Here is a 17,974-nt window from a genome sequence, read left to right on the forward strand (position 1 = left end):
GTAAATGAGCAAAATTGCTAATTGACACGTAACTTTGTCCTACATTAAGACATCAGGTGTAAATCTCCTCACCAAAGGTTTTATTCCCAGCAAGAAGGGTTTATATGGAAAACAAAAGGCCAGTGGAGAAGAACACCTCCCTCCCCTGTGCCAGCGTAATGGTGGGTGGATACAGATGTCTGGAGCACATGATTCACGCTCCAGACGAGGTATTGATTTGGTCTGGGTCCCTGCACTGATTTATTGTGTCATTTTTGTTTATAAAGGTAGATCGAGAACACGAGTGTTTCGATTTAAGTGTGCAAAATAAAGCAGCGTGGAGCAACGTTGCCGTCTGGGCCTGTGATGAATTGCAGCATCCGGAACCCAACTTTGAAACAGGCTAGAGGATTGTCTTCATCAGACAAGGCAAGACAGGACGTCCATCACAGTACGACCATCCAACAGAGACGCAATAACGGCACCGAGCGAGAAAGCGGTGAAATGGAGGAATGCTGGAGGGGGGAGTTAGAAAACCTTTGTTTTAGGCAAAGAAAATAAATTTTGGAAAAGAAACTTCAAACTTGAAGGAGACTATGAAATATTAAATGAAAATATACATTTCGCATTTAGGTTTTATTGCATGCAATGCTGGCTTGTTTTTCAAATCCGGTCTTTTGCATCAGCATGATGCAAAGAAACACTCTTATATAACTGTTCATGTGGAAAGGGTTTGTAGAAGATTTTGCCTCCGCTTAGGTCCATTATGATATCTCACCCAGAGATTTCATAATGATGCACAATAAAGCATAAGCAATGGAGCGTTACTGTGTTTTTACTCGTATAGTAATGTATAAGCTGTGTCTGAAATCATTCAATCGCTATACACACATATACATATACATATAAGAGTTCAGATGCAAAAGCCTCTAAGTGCCATCTGAAATTTTCTTCTAGAATGATCATTTTTATCAAGCTTGTATATTTATGTTCAGTAATTTCACTTAAATGGCAATGAAGATTACCTATTAGTTGTCATTTAAGTTAAATTTTCTGAACTTAAATATACAAGCTTGATAAAAATGATCATTCTAGAAGAAAATTTCAGATGGCACTTAGAGGCTTTTGCATCTGAACTCTTCATATATATATGTATTTAACTATTAAAAATAAATGTTCCAAAAGGGGGTTTTCGCAGTGACTCCATAGAAGAACCATTTTTGGTTCAGCAAAGAACCATTTTTTTTTTCTTAGTGTGAAGGACATTTTAATAATCTGAATAACCACTATAAAGAAGCCAAGATTCCACGGGGGTTAAAGGTTCTTTGTGGAACCATGGATGCCAATAAAGAACCTTTATTTTTGTGTATAGCAAACACCATATAGTTCACATGAGTGAATTTGAACACTGCACATTATGTATGACATCACATCCTGAATGATGAAAAACTAAAATGAATCTAAAACAAATCTTCTAAATTCCATCTTCAGGTCTGGCTTGTAAAAGAGATTACATGCCATTTTTTGCATTTCAGACTACAACAGACATAATTAGCGGATCTCAGTCAAAAGACAAAAACAATCCTTTGAGCACTTGGTCCACCACTCAATATCATAATTGAGGTAATTATGAATTGCTTGGTGTTACAGCAAACAAAGAGATCAGTCAGATCAACAAACATTCTGAAAAAAAATGGTCATGGATTGTTTTACAAGTGCAAGCAAAATTACAGGTTAAAATAAATGCATCAAGTTCAGACCACTTTAAAAGAAAAAAGGTCATGTGATTGCTGAGAACTTCACTGTAAGGATCATTGTTTTTAATAGTGGAAGGGCAGGAGCACATGAACATGTGATGCAGAATCAAGTGTAAACTGAAGTGATCAACTAAAAGGCAAAGCAATAATCCAGGAAGGATGGATCGCTCTCAAGCGGAAAGGATTTACAGGGTGGGAAATTGTTTTTTAACACTTATGCTGCCAAACAAATATTTTTGTCCAAATCTGTTTTGCCAAAACCTTTGTGACTTCAAACTTCCTTAAGTTTTTCCCACCCTGGAAGAGAACAAGATGTCAGAACCATAAACGTAGTGAACAAACAGGAGTGAGGGGCGGAAGAGAGACAGCGAGAGAGTGAATGCAGAACTACACAAGTGTTTATTGAGCATGCTACGGATAAAAGCAGAAAATAGGAAGGAAAAAGATAAATCAAATCACAACAAAGTCAATCTCCCCGCTTTTGTTAAAAAAAAAATCGTTTAATTGTGCCACATCCAAACTATACCGAATAATACATTTCTACGAATGTTTAAAAAAAAAAATACACAAGATGCTTTTGTCCCTCTAAAAATATCATAGTGTGGATTTCCAATCAATATTATTTATTTTCTCAACCCTTCTCATAAGCCTGTTCATGGGTCTCCTCTTCGCAGTAAACTGCTCAATCATGGAGTAATTAAGACTATAGGCACATAAACTTTGGTCCCTTCTACTGTAGTTGTCTTTCCGAATCACACAAAGAAGTGATTTCCAGTCCATGCAACACTAGGAATAATGATTTCCCATCAATAGCGTGAGGTTTGGCTGGATTGGTGAGTTAAGAGCGGGCCTAACATCTCAGTGATGAATCACAGGTTTATTTACAATTCTTAAACCAAAACATCACAGCCATTAAGAATTGAACAAACATAAAATGCAAAAAAAGAAAAACATTTCAAAGGCTTTTACACACTATACAGACACGAAAGGAAAAAAAATTTGTCTTAACAAAACTTAGTGTAATATCTCACGCTCAGAGCCTGGGTTTGAGAAAAATGAAGTATGAAAAGATTTATGTAAGTTTTGTAAGGCACATTCTTTTCTGCTTATTATAAGAGGTTCAGCCTTTACATCACGACACCCTTCCGCCACTGAAGAGTATATGCGTCAGAGCGCCAGTAAGAGGGAAACGGGGTTAAAAAAAAAAAGGTCCTTGAAAACAGTCACAATATTTCCTTCTTACAACATCTTCTTGAGGAATGAAACTTGGGAGAAGAAACTCAAAATTGTGGTCCCCAGTGTATTTGAACAGTCAACAGGTAACACTAAAAAAGAAGTTGGGAGCAAGACCTTTTGGGTTCCTTTAGATGGTTGATTTGGAGAAGGAGACCTTCAGGTGGTGGTTATTACCCATGTTGTAATTGTGAAGGTCGATCAGGCATTGAATAGCTTCTTCCACGGTTGTCATCTGAATTAGGGCCATTTTGTGATCTCTGCAGAGAAAAAGCACGGCAAAAAACGGTCACACGAGAGAAAGAACAGGTAGAAGTGTGGCTAAATGGCGACATACTTACTGGAAAAACTTGAAAGCTTTCACAGTGCCACCGGAATTGGAGAACAGGACTCTGAGGTCTTCTTCACTTATGTCTTGCCTTCAAAACATGACAGAAAAATGACTTAGCTCTGCGACAACTGACACAAAGATTGACAAGTGGCGAATAGCACTTTTACTCACGGGATGTTTGACAGATGCAGTGTGCCAGAAGGAGGGAAGATGTTCTGAAAGTTCTTGGAGCCGGGCTTTTTGAAACGGTGCAGCGGGGAGTTTGTGAAGTCTTTTGTGAGACCCTGGTCGTCTAAACCATCTCTCGGTAACTGAACGGTCTGATGCTTCGACATCGTAACGCGAATGATCTTTGAATACATCTTCTGACCGTTTAGATGGCTCATAGCTGAGGATCAACCAAAGAGAAATGAGAAAGACATGGAGACTCATGACGTAAAGTGCAGACAAAATCCACTACCGTTTGGGGTCGGTATGAGCTTTTTTATGTTCTCTATTTTAACATATATATATTTTTTTTAAATGTAATTTATTCTGGTGATGGAAAAACTACATTTTCAGGAGCCATTTCTCCAGTAGCTGCGTTTACATGGATCTTAACAATCCGATTGTAATCGGACTTGTAGCACAGTCAGAATTAAAAAAAAGTCCCATGTAACCATGTCAATCAGAAAAAACTGGCCAAATCCGATTCAAATTTTATTGGGATTGTAAGGGGTGGTTTAAACCTTTTCTAATCCGGTCGAGAGGACATGTAAACACTTGATCAGATTGAAAACCGAAACTGGAAAGTACTGGGCATGTGAAAAGATTGGCGTACTGACAAATGACGCGTGGAACGAGCTGTTGTTGTTGTCGAATGAAGTGTCATAAATGACTGTTTTGTCAATCTAAAGTTTTCCTTCCACTCGTCTGTGAAGTGGAGTAGGACAACGTCCCACCAGTTCTTGTTTCAGACTCACAGACGCCTTGTTTCAGGTGCTTGATAAATAAAAGCAGTATGGCACAACGGTTCATGTGCTCGTCGTCTCCTAATTAGGACCCGAAAGAAATAAATATTACTCATCTATTCTTTAAAGAAAAGAAAAGAAGCAACATAGGAGAATGCACAAACAGCGGGAAACTCTGTATATTTGTTCAATGTGCACGTCAAAAAATATTTTCCGATTTGAAGCTTGTGACAAACGCGCACATCAACACGATAACTTTTTTTAGCATTCATGTAAACACTAAGTGCACATTCATCAATCGTAATTAATGTAAACGTAGCTACTGTCACGTGATCCTTAATCCTAAATAAAGTATTAATTTATATAAAACTCTTACTGGCCCCAAACATATATAAAAACCCACCAAATGTATAAACATACTACACACTAAGCATTCACAAACATTTAACTTCTGGAATGCGAGTTAAATTCAGAGGTACATAATATGGACGGGGCCCAATTCCATCCATCAGGATTTGAGTGTTTTTCAGATGTTTTTATTTTTGGTTAATATTATTGAGCCCCACCCACACTGCCTTGGGAAAAGTTGTTTAAGAGGCAGTGAAAGCTATTAGATTTTGATGGATTTTTTTTCATTTTGAATGAATCCTGCACAATCAAACCAAGGACATTTATTCTGAATGAAATGAAATGTCTATTTTGATTTGATATCATCTTTAAAGCCTGAATGCAACTCAATTGGATTTGACTGGCGTGTAAACTTAGTCATGACAATAACTGTTGTGCTGTTAAGGATGTTTCAGTATGCATCTTACCAAGCTGAGCCTGGTTCATATCAGCCATCTGTATCAGTGCGCTGTCTTTCTTATTAAAAAGAATCTTCACACGCTGCACGTCCCCGTAAACTCCTGCGAACAGAGCAGCCAGCAGCCAGAGGAGAAGCGAGAGGGAGGAAAAAGTGAGGAGTGAGAGAGCGGAAAGATAGAACGACAGACTCAAAGAACGTTCATCGAAATGGAGAAAACTAATCACAACCTGACAGAAGACTCGGATATATACACCCTCAAATTCAAAATAAATTAAGAACTAGGATGGGACATAAAAACTGTGCAAACTAAACAAAGATCACATGCACTGAAACAAATTGTATACTTCAAAATACTGAAAGAAAATAAAGCAAAAGACTTTTACTCTAAAAGCCAATTAATGGTAATGGTTTAAAGTCAACATGAAATTCAATTTATAATCCATTTATACTTGCATAATGTTTAACCAAGAACATTCAACGAGAAAAAAAAAAAAATGTAGATTTGAATCCATTCAGAACTGATTAACGTAGTGGACGGTCTATGCTAAAACAGAGTCTCAGTCGATTGTGAAGGACAACATCATCACTAGTACCCACTTTTGAGGCTAAATTTAAATGTAAAGTTCATTGTTATTACGAAGTTAAAGGGAAAGTTCACCCAGAAATGAAAATTCTGCCATAATTTATTCCGTCATCAACATTTCATCATCATCGATTCACCCTCAAGTTGTTCCAAACCTGTATGAATTTATTTCTTCTGCTTAACACAAAAGAAGATATTCTGAAGAATGTTGGTAACCAAAAAGTTGATGGACCCCATTGACTTCCATAGCATTTTATTTTGTTCCATACTATGGAAGTCAATTAGCTGTCTGATTACCCACATTCCTCTTTTGTGTTCAGCAGTTCATACAGGTTTTGTCCAACTTGAGAGTAAATGATGACAGAATTTTCATTTTTGGGTGAACTATCCCTTTAAGCAACATTAATTATGGGACGTTCCCTCAACAATTAATAATTAGCTATTTGACTATTGTTCACCAATAATAAACCCATATATCAAACCAATAACCAATAATATTTTTAACCATTATTTAGTTAATCAGCTCTTTAACATTAAGTTTACAGAAAAAGTTAATTCAGTTAACATTAATTCTTTGTTGAGTGTGCTATATATAGTCTAAAAGCAAATGAAAAATATTAGAAATTGCATATGGATTATCAGACAAGCAATATCTATAAATAATCAATAATAAATATCTACAGAAACGTGCATTATTGCTGGGCCAATTTTCATTTCATGTTGACTTTAAATAAAATAATTAAAAGCACATGAATAATAATAATAACAACAGAAACCAAATGAAAAAATGTAGAGCTAACGAGAACATACCGAAGAGGGTAAACAGACTGTGGGGCGTAACCATCTTTAGAAGGAGAGAGGAGCAAGCGGACAGAGAGAAGAGTCGAGGAAGAGCGGAGATGAACAGATCATCCATAACGGAGGGTGGTTTCCGCAGAATGGTGAAGTGGTCATGGATCATGGTTCAGGGCGGTTAATTGGGGGGTCCGAAGTTTTGTTCAAGCAAAAAAAAGCATGAACAACGAGGTGTGGTCAAGGTGTGGCAAGAAGAAGGGACCAAAAATAAAATATAAAACAGGATATGAGGGGGAAAAAGAAATAGAGAGAGAGAGAGAGAGAGAGAGAGAGAGAGAGAGAGAGAGAGAGAGAGAGAGAGAGGAGAAAGGCAGGATGGAAGAGAGGGATGAAATCAAAATGAAGAAAAGAGGGGGAAGCAAATGCAGAATATAAATAAAGGGGGGACAAAAAATATAATACAGGTCAGTACACAGGAAATGCAGGAGTTTGGTCAGAGAATGGCTGCTTTATGCATTTTTACATTATACAAGCAAATAATTGTGCCAAATGTAGTTACCCAGTTCCAGGGTAAGGATACATTCATATAAAAAAAATAAAGAGGAGAATCTGATAATGATAACAATGATCTGAATAACAGCAGAGTTATGAAGTTTTAAAGATGCATGCAGGAGATTGAAGATCAGGAAAAGCCGAAAGAGTCACAGTTTCAAGCATCCGGTTCTTTGTGATTGCCATGCTTGTGTGGACATGAAAACCACCTTTTAAAGTTATGGTGTGAACAGACAAAGTCACTATTGACCTCACAGCAATACGTGCAGTCTGACGTTTAAACAACACAAAAATTTGTCAATTGTATCAAATGAGCGGAGCAATGCCACATCCATGGTTCACTAACTTTCGCAGAGTGAGAGACAGAGTTTATAAAAGAGAGAAAATTAGTTGCTCTGTGGAACTTGATGGACAAACAGAAAGCTGTCAAAACACACAGAGACAAGCACTAACGGATAACTTCAGATAATACAATTAATGAGAGTTCGTTGTTATTATAAAAACAAGTAGGTTTAAGAACGACATAAGCTAAACTCACAAAGAAATGCCTCGGTCATTTCACCCCAAAATCAAAAGTAAAAAATCTGTAATTGAGCCTTTATTTAAAAGAAAAGAGAGTCTTTATTTAAGAACACTTGTTGTATATTCTTTACAACAAATACCATGACTGAAATGTACAATTATATTTAAATTACAAACAATAAAATACACAAGTAAATATAGTACATATTAGTGGTGCATCACTAAACTCATGGTTTGGATCATATTATGGTTTTTGAGGCACGAAAGCGGATCATTTTTCAAGAAAAAGGGAGTGTGTGTGTGTGTGGGGGGGGGGGGGGGGGGGGGGGGGGGGTAATGTAACTGCACTTTAAGTACACAACACCCCAGCAAAAATCTAGCTTTTAATAATAAAACATTAATAAAGACAAGTGAACACAAATTACAAGCATACATAAATACAATCTAAAGTTACAAATAAAGTAAGGACTAACAGTAGTATTCAGGTACAGAAATGTAATCATTAAAAGTAAAATAACACTATAGTGATGACTGTATAAATTAAATATACATTAATCTTTGTTAAATATGTGTTTTGTTGTTTGATTAACATTAATGGCGTAGACAGCAGATTTTTATAGGCTGCTGTCATTTTAAGACCTAATAAACGGATCAAATTTAATGATACACATCGGATTTCTTTCTCAACCGTTTATGTTCACTTAAAACAGAACCGAGTTTACGAGAAATTACTAGCAGAGATGGGTATTTTAACATAATTTTGTGTGTATGTGTCCGTTCAAGCGCAAGGAGACACAAAAGAGGAATCAATCTGGTGTTCATCTGAAACGCGCCTCTCTGTGTGCGCGTGCTTCGGGTGAGTGTGGCTGTATGCTCAAATAATAGCAAGCGATCGCGTTCTCTTTCGCCTCTGGTTTAAAAATCGCTGGAATGTGTAAATTGTCAAGTAAAATAATAAACTTTTACTCTATGATGGTTAAACTTAGAAATTAGTCTACAAATGGGGCCATGGGGCCGGGTCCGTACGGGTCACGGATCAACTGCAATCATTGCACACCTAATATATATTAGTTAATTAGTTACATATTTAAAAGATTTTTATATTTAAAACTTAAGGCTTTTTTTTATTTTGGGGTTCAAACATGACCAGGGAATTTCAGTTGAGTTTTGGTTAAGTTTTTGTATGCATTACATGTGCAGAGTGAATGTGCAAGGTAAAATGAGACTACAACACTCGGCAATTACAAATTGGACAATCTTATAGTTTATAAGTAAAGGAAGTGGCACTTTCTGAGTCTAAGCAAATAACATGGCATGACAAACAGAAATATGTAAATGTGAGATGCAAGTACACTGACCTCTTCGTTTAGATTGCTAACAAGCAGCACTCCACCAGACCCCGTGTGCCCGGACAGAGCGACTCTTCCAGCCGCTGCAGCAGCCGCCGCGGCCGCACTCAACGGGCTCAGGGCACCTGCAAATCACACAGGTACATATAAACAGGCATTCTACTCCAGAAGTTCAATTAAAAGTGATATTACATACATTAACAGCACAAAACATAAAGTTCTTACATATTAATTCTTTATCCTGATGTTAGAGGGACCTGGTTGAAACCATGTGGGGTTTTAAAACCTAATAATTTTAAGCCTAATATCAATAAAATAACTGCTTGATTATGTGACAAGGGAAATGTCAAATTGCATTTTTAAATTAAGAGGCCTTATGAGCAGATCTCAGAGAAAAGGTCACTCGAGCACTCAGAGACACAGGCCTACATGACATTTTACAGTACTTAAGAGCACATTCCAATTATATTCAGTCTTTCATAAACACAGCTTTCTATTTTCATTTTCACACTATTCAGCTGATTGAAATACTGTCCTTATTCAGCGGCGCTCAGAATCAAGCAGGTTTTAAACAGGTGATGGTTCTGATGACAAATAAATGTTTAGAATTGAACAGACAACCAATGATCAACAGATAAATAGACAAACATCTTTGGAAGCTCTCGCGCCATGAGCGTCACGTTTTTTAAGATTGAGTTGTGTCAAGCTTAAAAAAAAAGTTGCTTTTAAAAAAAAATTCTCTCTCAGGACACCTTGAGTGAACACCCCAGTGTGTTTAGCATAGCTCTGGACTGAAAGTCACTGCTAAGAGGGTTCATGCAAATTTAATACTGAAAATAATTTATTTTTAATGACAATCGACTGTATTCAGTCTCGAAAATATATTAATGTCAATGCAGACAAAAAATTTGCACAATTACTGTTGGTAACACTATTTCATTGGTCCACTTTAGACATTCTACTGACCATAAGTAAATTTGCAACCACCTGTCAACTTATTCTACTAACCTGAACCTATAACATAACAGTCTACTAATATTCTAATGAGATTTAGTTAAAATGTAGTTGCAAAGTTACTTATAGATAGTACTAGAACATCTCAAGTGGACCATTAAAATAAATTGTAACCATAGTGTTTCCTTTTATACAGGTTTGTAACGTGGGAGTGTTAGGGCATGTGAATGAAGACAATAAACACTGGATAAATACAAAATAGATAGTAAAAAAAAAAAAAAAAGTACCTGGGATCTTACCAAGCAGGGAACTGGAGTCTTTACCCAGGGCAGCAGCCATAGAGGGATCCAGAGAGGGCTGCCCATCTCCAGCGGGAAGATCCGGTCTGGTGTAGTCCCTGCTCTTATCGTTATTGTATTTCACATTCAGGTTGACAAGTTTTGAGTAGTCTATCCGAAGGGTACAGCAGGAATTGTAAATGTTCTGACCATCTAGAGCCTAAAAGACAACCGAAAAAGATAGAAAAAAGAGCAAGGTGGAGAGACAGAGAGAAAGAATGTGTCGTCTTCGTAGAGCACTAAAAACGTGCTTTTCACATGAACTTCCGCTGAGAGCAAACCCACCACTTTAGCTTGCTGTGCATTGGTTGGATCGTTGAACTGCAACAGGGCCTGAAACTGATTGTTCTTGGTGAATGTGATGATTTTCATGACGGTGCCAAACTTTGAGAAGATCTATTGACAGAGAAAGCAGAGCATTGAGGGGAGCTATCAACAGAGGGGGAAAAGACATTACAAAAAAAAAAACAGAATTAACACACAGCATCAACAGGACATCAACTTGTCACTAATATAAAGTGAATAAGAGGCTGATCCAAACTGTGGCGTCCCCCACCTGCTGCAGCACATCCAGGGTGACGGGGTAAAACATGTTATCAATGATTATTCTCAGCACTGGACTGGAGGGCGCACCGCCACCGTTGCTAGAGTTGGACCCTGATGTGGGAGTACCACCTGACTGGAGATCAGACAAAAGCACGCTTTAAAAATACAAAACACAATAACTTGTCATAAAAAATTTGGTCCTCATGGCAACTCATTCTGGCCAAGAACTGCCCATTTAGACAGGAATAAACCGTCTGAATTACATGTAAAGTGACTAACAACAGATTGTTTTGTTACTTGCCATTACTGTTATTTTTCATTATATACCACAATAATAGAAAAACAGTCAAAAGTTTGGGGTCAAGGGGGGTTTTTTGGAAAAAAAATACTTATATTTAACAAAGATACATTAAATTGATCAAAAGTGACAGTAAAGACAATAATGTAAAAAAATAAAATAAAATAAAATCGCTGTTTTTTTAATTATCCATTCAAAGAGTCCTGAAAAAAATATTTCATTCCACAGTTAATTTAAATTGTAATAATATTTCAAAATTATTACTATTTTTACTGTATTTTTTTATCAAATAAATGCAGCCTTGGTGAGCATGAAAGATTCTTTTTTTAAAGCATCAAAAAAAAAAAATCGTACAGATCACAAACTTTTTAACAGTAGTGTAAATTCACTACTGTTCACATGCAAATGGCAGAAAATGTCTATTGACTCTGTTTTGCTCAAAGCAAAATCTCACTGGTCCAAATCAGCGCTGTTGGCTTTAAAGATCAATGATCTTCTGATTGGCGGTTGTTTGAAGTATTTTGACTTTATGGATAAGTTAAGTAATTTGTTACCTGGTTTGAATTGTCTGTCTTGAGTTCTTTGTGATTAGAATACTGTATGTAGACAGGCATGCTACGGACGTGAGGCGTCACAGCCGAGTAATAATTGACCATTGTCATGGCAGCTTCCTCTGTGCTGAGCTCCAGAAACGCCTAAAGACAAAGATGATTTCAGTGAAGAGGCAAGATGAACTCAATGAACTCAAAACTGCTAGTCGGACCAGAAATAGCAAATCTCTCTCAAGAACCAACTCCGACAAAAGTGAAATTGAAAACATTTCAGCTGGCCACGCACCTGGTTTTTGCCTTTCAGCGTGAGGATATTAGTGACCTTTCCGAAAGGAAGCCCAAGGGCAATGATCTCTGTTTCCGAGACATCATTGGGTAACTTTCTGATGTGGAGAACGCGTGACGGTGGAGCTTCGCCGACTCTTTCTTCAACTCGAAGTTTTTTGCTGTCACTGCCATTGGATGTCGTATCTGCCAAAGGTGGCCAGAAAGTGGACATTACACAGGGAATAAAAAGAGGCCACATTTCTTTATAGAAGTAACCCGAGAAACAAAGATTCCCTTAATTGTGTACTGAATAGGATACTGAAACTATTGTTGGAGAAGCTGTAATAAGATGCAGAGCACATAATCTCAATTCCGGTCACATGCTTTTAAGCGTGGGTGCCCACCTACAGGAGATCGTAAGGTTATTCCCAGATAGGATCTTCTCAGATCAGATATCACGCTGAAACATCTGTTATAATTTGATCATTTTAATGCGGTTCACGGTGGAGAAAACGGCATATTTTTGGGATGAGGGAAGTCAGGGACACTTACCGCTGATACTGCTCAGCCCAGAACTGGGGCTGTTATACATGCCGCCGGACAGCAGCTCATCCGATCCTCTCTGCGGAGGCACACAAAGAGAAAGATAAAATCCCGCCCTCCAATAAAGACATTCTACCTTCACAATCTCCTCAACCAAACAATGAAATACAGCTCTCTGCGGACAGCTTAAGGAATCACGGCACATAAAACACACGTCCAGGCGCTCCAGCCTTTCCGCCTTATTTTTCTAGATTGTTGCTTTAATCTTGTTGAGTCTAAGATGTCAGACACTGTCATCTCATCCTGAGCTGCCCACGTTCCCAAAGGGCCCAGGCGCGATCAGGCCGCCGCTTGAAGTGCAGCTAAAAGTGAAGGATGGGATGGCAGGCAAATAACGAACCGGCGCAAACAAAACTTCCTAATGGGATCATCTCAGGTTCGTGCCTCCCAAAAATTCCACCGAATTGTTCTTTATGGACGTGGCTTTTACGGCGCCAATAAACTCGCCGCCGCGCCGCGCCTGCCTTCTGGGCATCGACGCTACAAACAATCAAGGGAATGGTGAAATTTTACATCGAAACGACAGAAAGCAGAAGAATGTATTAAGAGATGGCAAGGTCTTAGCCTCAGCATCAAAACTGATTAGAAAGGAAGGGTGGAAAAAACATAACTTTAAAGCAATAAAATCAAATGCTTCTTTTTCCACCTGCTTTCCCAGAAAGACTGGTTAACGTTGTTTTCCGGGGAGGAAAATTCTGTTGTTGGCAAACAAACCGAGTTAAAAGGCATGTGTTCAGAAGGCATCTCTGAGAAAGAACAAGTTCTTCTCTAACTATCTTGGACATAAACTGCCCCCATTCAATTACTACCAGCCTAATTGTATGAAAAGCGGAGATGGAGACCTGTAACAGGCCTGTATCTAATATATAAGGGACAATTCTACATTTCCGCACAACACTTTTCTTTCAGCGACATAATATCCAATAATGCACTTAAATGGCTTGGCAATTCTTTGTCCATTCAAAAACAAATTATGTTTGCATCACCCAAGGCTTCTTTGTCTTTTTTTCTTGTGGATTTGACGCCACACAATACGCAAATAAGTTTTTAAAAAAGGGAGACAAATTATGCCCCTGACAGCAATACTAAAAAAGCATACATTATATTTTTGAACGAGGTGAGAGTGAAATTGGCGAAGACATATTCTACCCTATAGCTTGCAAATCAGACAGGACAGCAACAATTAAAAACAAAACTGCACTAACACTAACACACATATATATGTAATGTCTGATGTCAGGACTGAAATAAGGCCTGAGCCGACACCATCCCATTTCAGAAGTAATTATTAATCTCCCTCCAACAATGTTTGTGAGGGAATGGCAAATATCTTGAATGTGAGAACAGGATGGTGGAAGACTAATATGTTAGCCTAAGTTTATGGACTTGACATGTACTGATTGTAGATCCTATCCTGGCTGTTTATGGAGAATATGCTAAGTTTGCCATAATTAGTTGAATAAGAAAGAGTGAGATGACACTGGTTATCTCAATATTTTTCAGATTTTGCCAAAAATGTAAACTCATGGGTTTAATCAGGCATAATATATATATATATAATATAATATATGCATAATAATAATCCAACATTTAATAAAAATAATCATCATCAATATGTTATTGCTAAAATAGCCTATAACATTATGGGTGGCTGGATTCCATACAACATGAAACAGAAAATGTAATATTTGTACATTGTTTTTAAAACTATTAACATAATAATAGTAATTATATTCCAGTTCTATTTTTATGTACAAAGCCTTAAAATGACCATTTTACTATAAGGTTCAGAGATCAACGTGAATAAATGGCTTCATCTGTAATTAAGCTTAAAATGCCAATTTTATAATCATGACAGCCATATTATTAAATATTTTATTATGTAAAAAATGCCCTACTTTGCCATGTAACAGTGGCAAAGGAATGCCAGCACTGCTCTCGTATCCATGGGGTCAAATTTCTGTTGTGGTTTCCACTTGGTCTCACCAGTGCAACAGGCAGACATCTATTACAAAACTAAATTCCACAACATTATGATCATATTCATAGTAATGTTGTACTGTTTCCTTTGTCAGGTTGCTATTGCACTGCAAAATCCCCCATGAGGTTACCTGAATTATTCATCCATCAGCCAGACTACATAAATGCACAAAGGAAACTGAAAACAGTGTTTACCTTGACACCAACTGCGACATCACCAATGCTGTTGATAACAAAAGTGAGATTTGATCAGACAGATACTAAACACCAGGAATTGACATGCAAGAGAGGGAGGGCTTGAAATCCTTTAATCTGAATCTTTTCAAATCCCCTCCATTATTCAATGACAACAAATTAAGCTGATGAACATTTCACCATTTCATTACTGTATCCCGCTCTTCCTCCAACAAGCCAGGAATGCAACTATAATGCTCAAAAATGTGGTCTAGGTTACCTAGGTAGGCAGCTTACTAGGCTTCAAGACTATAGAGTTCAAAAAGGTTGCTCAGATATCTTGCAAAATAGATTTTGAGACAAAAATGCAAAAAAAACAATGCTGTCTAGATAAACAGATAACTTGGTAATGAGACTCAAAAAATGGTAACTAGGTAGGCAGATCAAAAGTTTTTGGCACCATGATGTCCAAAATGCAGTCTAAGGTAGGCAGCTTTCTAGATTTTGGGACCGTAATGTCCAGAATGCTGTCTATGTAACAACCACTCACTAGTCACTAGGTTTTGACACAGACCTAGAGTACAGTCTTTAGTGTCAAAAATTTTAAGTTTTTCCGTTTTAAATGCAACTCAAGAGCTTTGATAGCCACTAAAAGGTTGATTGATTTTATTAGTTTAACTAAATATGTAAGTTACATATTTATTTGTAGGTACAAAAGCTAACGCGAGGCTAACAAAAGAAACATAATTACAACCTAAATAAACCCATAATGAGGTCCACTGGGAAATGAAATCACATTCTAGCACATTAACATAATAATTACAAATCAAATAAGTAAAAGACTTGTTAAATTAAACTCCTGTTTAATTTTGTGTGGACAACATGAGCAAACAAACAGCTAGTGAAGCTAACCTGCTAACGCATGCTTTCTGTTTTGCACTCATTTTTTGTTATGTTTACTAATATGAGGTCTTGCGGATTTTTTCTATTGACATGTTGTATAAGGCAAAACCACCGATACGGTGAGATTATAAATTTACAATTGTTTAGGTGTTTCAATACAGCGTTAGCATGTTAGCAGCGTTAGCATTTCAATAAGTGTGAATACACTCTTCTAATTCACATTTAAATTATTATTTTATATACACATAAACGAAGAGCGTTTTGATGCTCACCCGTCCATTTCTGGTGATCTGTATAAAAATAAACCCGCTGAAGAGTGAGTGTGTGTTATTCCTCCTCACTGGCTTTAGCTCAGACACACAAACACACACACACACCAGTTACAAAATGGAGGCGGAAACTGAGACGTGAGTAAAACACACACACACACACATACACACAGCTACTGTAAACACACAATACATATGAGACACATACACACAGCTATTGTAAACGCAAAGACCATTTATTGTTAGCCGGTAATGTATAAAATAATGCAGGTAATATTAAGCACACACACATAGGCTACCAACTGTAAATAGGCTAGTGTAATATTTTATTGTAAACCAGCAATACATAAAAAAATTATAGAGGAGGTATAATGTTCAATTGCTCAGTGCTTGTTTTTTCAAATTTCAGGTGACTTAATGAAGATTCCAGTATCTTTTAACTTTTTCCACAGATAGAATTCCTCCTATAATACTTCTGAGGAATAAAATAAAACACAAATGAGAAATTGTTCCATAATTTAATCATATTCATCTATACAATTTAGATTGGATAACTCAAAAAAAAAAGTTGCTGCCATACATTTTTAGGTAGGCTACAATCAACTTGGATATCGAAGTAATTTCAACTTAAAACACATTAAACTGACTTAAAAATGAATTGAATCTTGTATAGCTTTTTAAACTTCTTAACTAATGTAAAAACATATGTTGTCATAACTTATTGATCATGTTTTTTTGTTTTTTTTTACAGTGGAGAATACTGCCATGCATTATTACAAGTCATGCATTATAAACCAATACATAATTTATTAAATACATTATATGTGAGTCAGTTTTATAATCCACCTTCAGTAAACATGTAAAACAAATTTTTGTCAATAATATTATATTATTTAGTTTTAGTTATCACTTTTGTTTTCATTAAATAATAATAAGAACATAAATGTAGTGTGAATTACGTATAGCTTAATTAAACTGATTATGCATAAAACTTAACATTCAACAAGTCAGTCAAAACCACTGTAGCAGGCAGTTAGATATCATTGACTGTGACAGACTTACATAATGTTGGCTTCTTGCTTGATGCCCCTGGTGAAATTAAAGTCTAACAGCTTATCTTAAAGAACCTGGGATTTAATTAAAAATGACATTTCCCAAAACAGTTGGGTGTAGTTTTGCTTCTAAGGCTGCCATGTTGGAATTAGATTCCAGGATCCCTTTGAGCAAATCCTGAATTCTGAAGAAATAAGAAAACCGTCAGCTGATCAACAAATCTCAAACGTTTATCATTTGGTTCTCGGCAAACAACAGCCTGGCAGTTCTTGACACCAAGTCCCAGCTGCCATAAAACAAGCAACATTCCTCTTAGCAGAATCAGGCAATGTGACATGATTCCCAACTTACTGATAGATGACCTCAACATTCAAATAGGTACAAATGTAGATGAATGTATAAGAGAGAGTAGTATATTAGCTGCTGTAACTGTGCCTGTATACTTTTTTCTATATTTATTATTTATTTATTTTACCAGTTTTGGTTCCTTTTTTTTTTTTCAGTTTACTATAGCCTTGCAATGTGACAAATACATTTTAAATGTACAAATATTCCATATATTCGCTCAATTAAATTTAAGTCATAAAACAGCATGTATTACAGTTAAAAAAATAAAGAAAGAAAATTAATGAAAGGTTATTACCGTTAACTAAAACTATTGAAGACATGTTTGTTAACTGAAATAAAGTTTAAATGAAATAAAATAAAAATATTAGATGAAAAACCTAAACTGATCAAAAATTTGAAATGTTGCAGCTGAAGAATTACTAAAACTAAAATAAAATAAATGTAACAATGTACAAAAAAATGAAAAAGCACAAAACAAAATGACTAAAAAATAAACAAAATTAATTAATAAAAACTATAATAACATAAATAATACTAAAATAAATTTGCTTTATAGTTCTGTCAAATTGATGAATCGCAATTAATCACATTGAACATAAAAGTTTGTAAATGTATTGTGTGTGTACTAAATATAAATATGATAAATATAATCATTTTGGCAGCACTACTTGATACACAATAAAAGAGACAAAATTTGTGTTTAAAATAATTTTAGATGGAGTATAGCATGTCACACTTTATTTTCCACTGTGCCCAGTAATCCTACTGAGGCATAACAGAGCTTTGTCAGCAGATGTGCCACTGTCATGTTTTGTCAGGCATGATGTCATT

General features: G+C 36.4%; 1 protein-coding gene across 2 annotated transcripts; it reads right to left on the reverse strand.

Moving 5' to 3' along the window:
* Positions 1–2,116: 2,116 nt before the first annotated feature.
* On the reverse strand, positions 2,117–15,882 carry ptbp2a (polypyrimidine tract binding protein 2a). Of its 2 annotated transcripts, none has more exons than XM_084103112.1 (14): positions 15,746–15,882; positions 14,592–14,619; positions 12,366–12,435; positions 11,833–12,017; positions 11,550–11,690; positions 10,708–10,830; positions 10,437–10,547; positions 10,113–10,311; positions 8,869–8,984; positions 6,452–6,485; positions 5,066–5,158; positions 3,472–3,688; positions 3,311–3,388; positions 2,117–3,229 (listed from the first exon to the last, which is right to left on the reverse strand). In XM_084103112.1, exons 1-14 carry the CDS (start codon positions 15,751–15,753, stop codon positions 3,100–3,102), a joined length of 1,533 nt encoding a protein of 510 aa, XP_083959238.1. In that variant the 5' UTR covers positions 15,754–15,882; the 3' UTR covers positions 2,117–3,099. The 2 variants fall into 2 exon arrangements, with proteins under 2 accessions (XP_083959238.1, XP_083959237.1); XM_084103111.1 differs by having other exon boundaries at positions 10,101–10,311.
* Between the last annotated feature and the right edge of the window lie 2,092 nt (positions 15,883–17,974).

Source organism: Abramis brama (genome assembly GCF_963993115.1).
Source record: "Abramis brama genome assembly, chromosome: 24".
In the NCBI taxonomy this organism is placed as follows: domain Eukaryota; kingdom Metazoa; phylum Chordata; class Actinopteri; order Cypriniformes; family Leuciscidae; genus Abramis; species Abramis brama.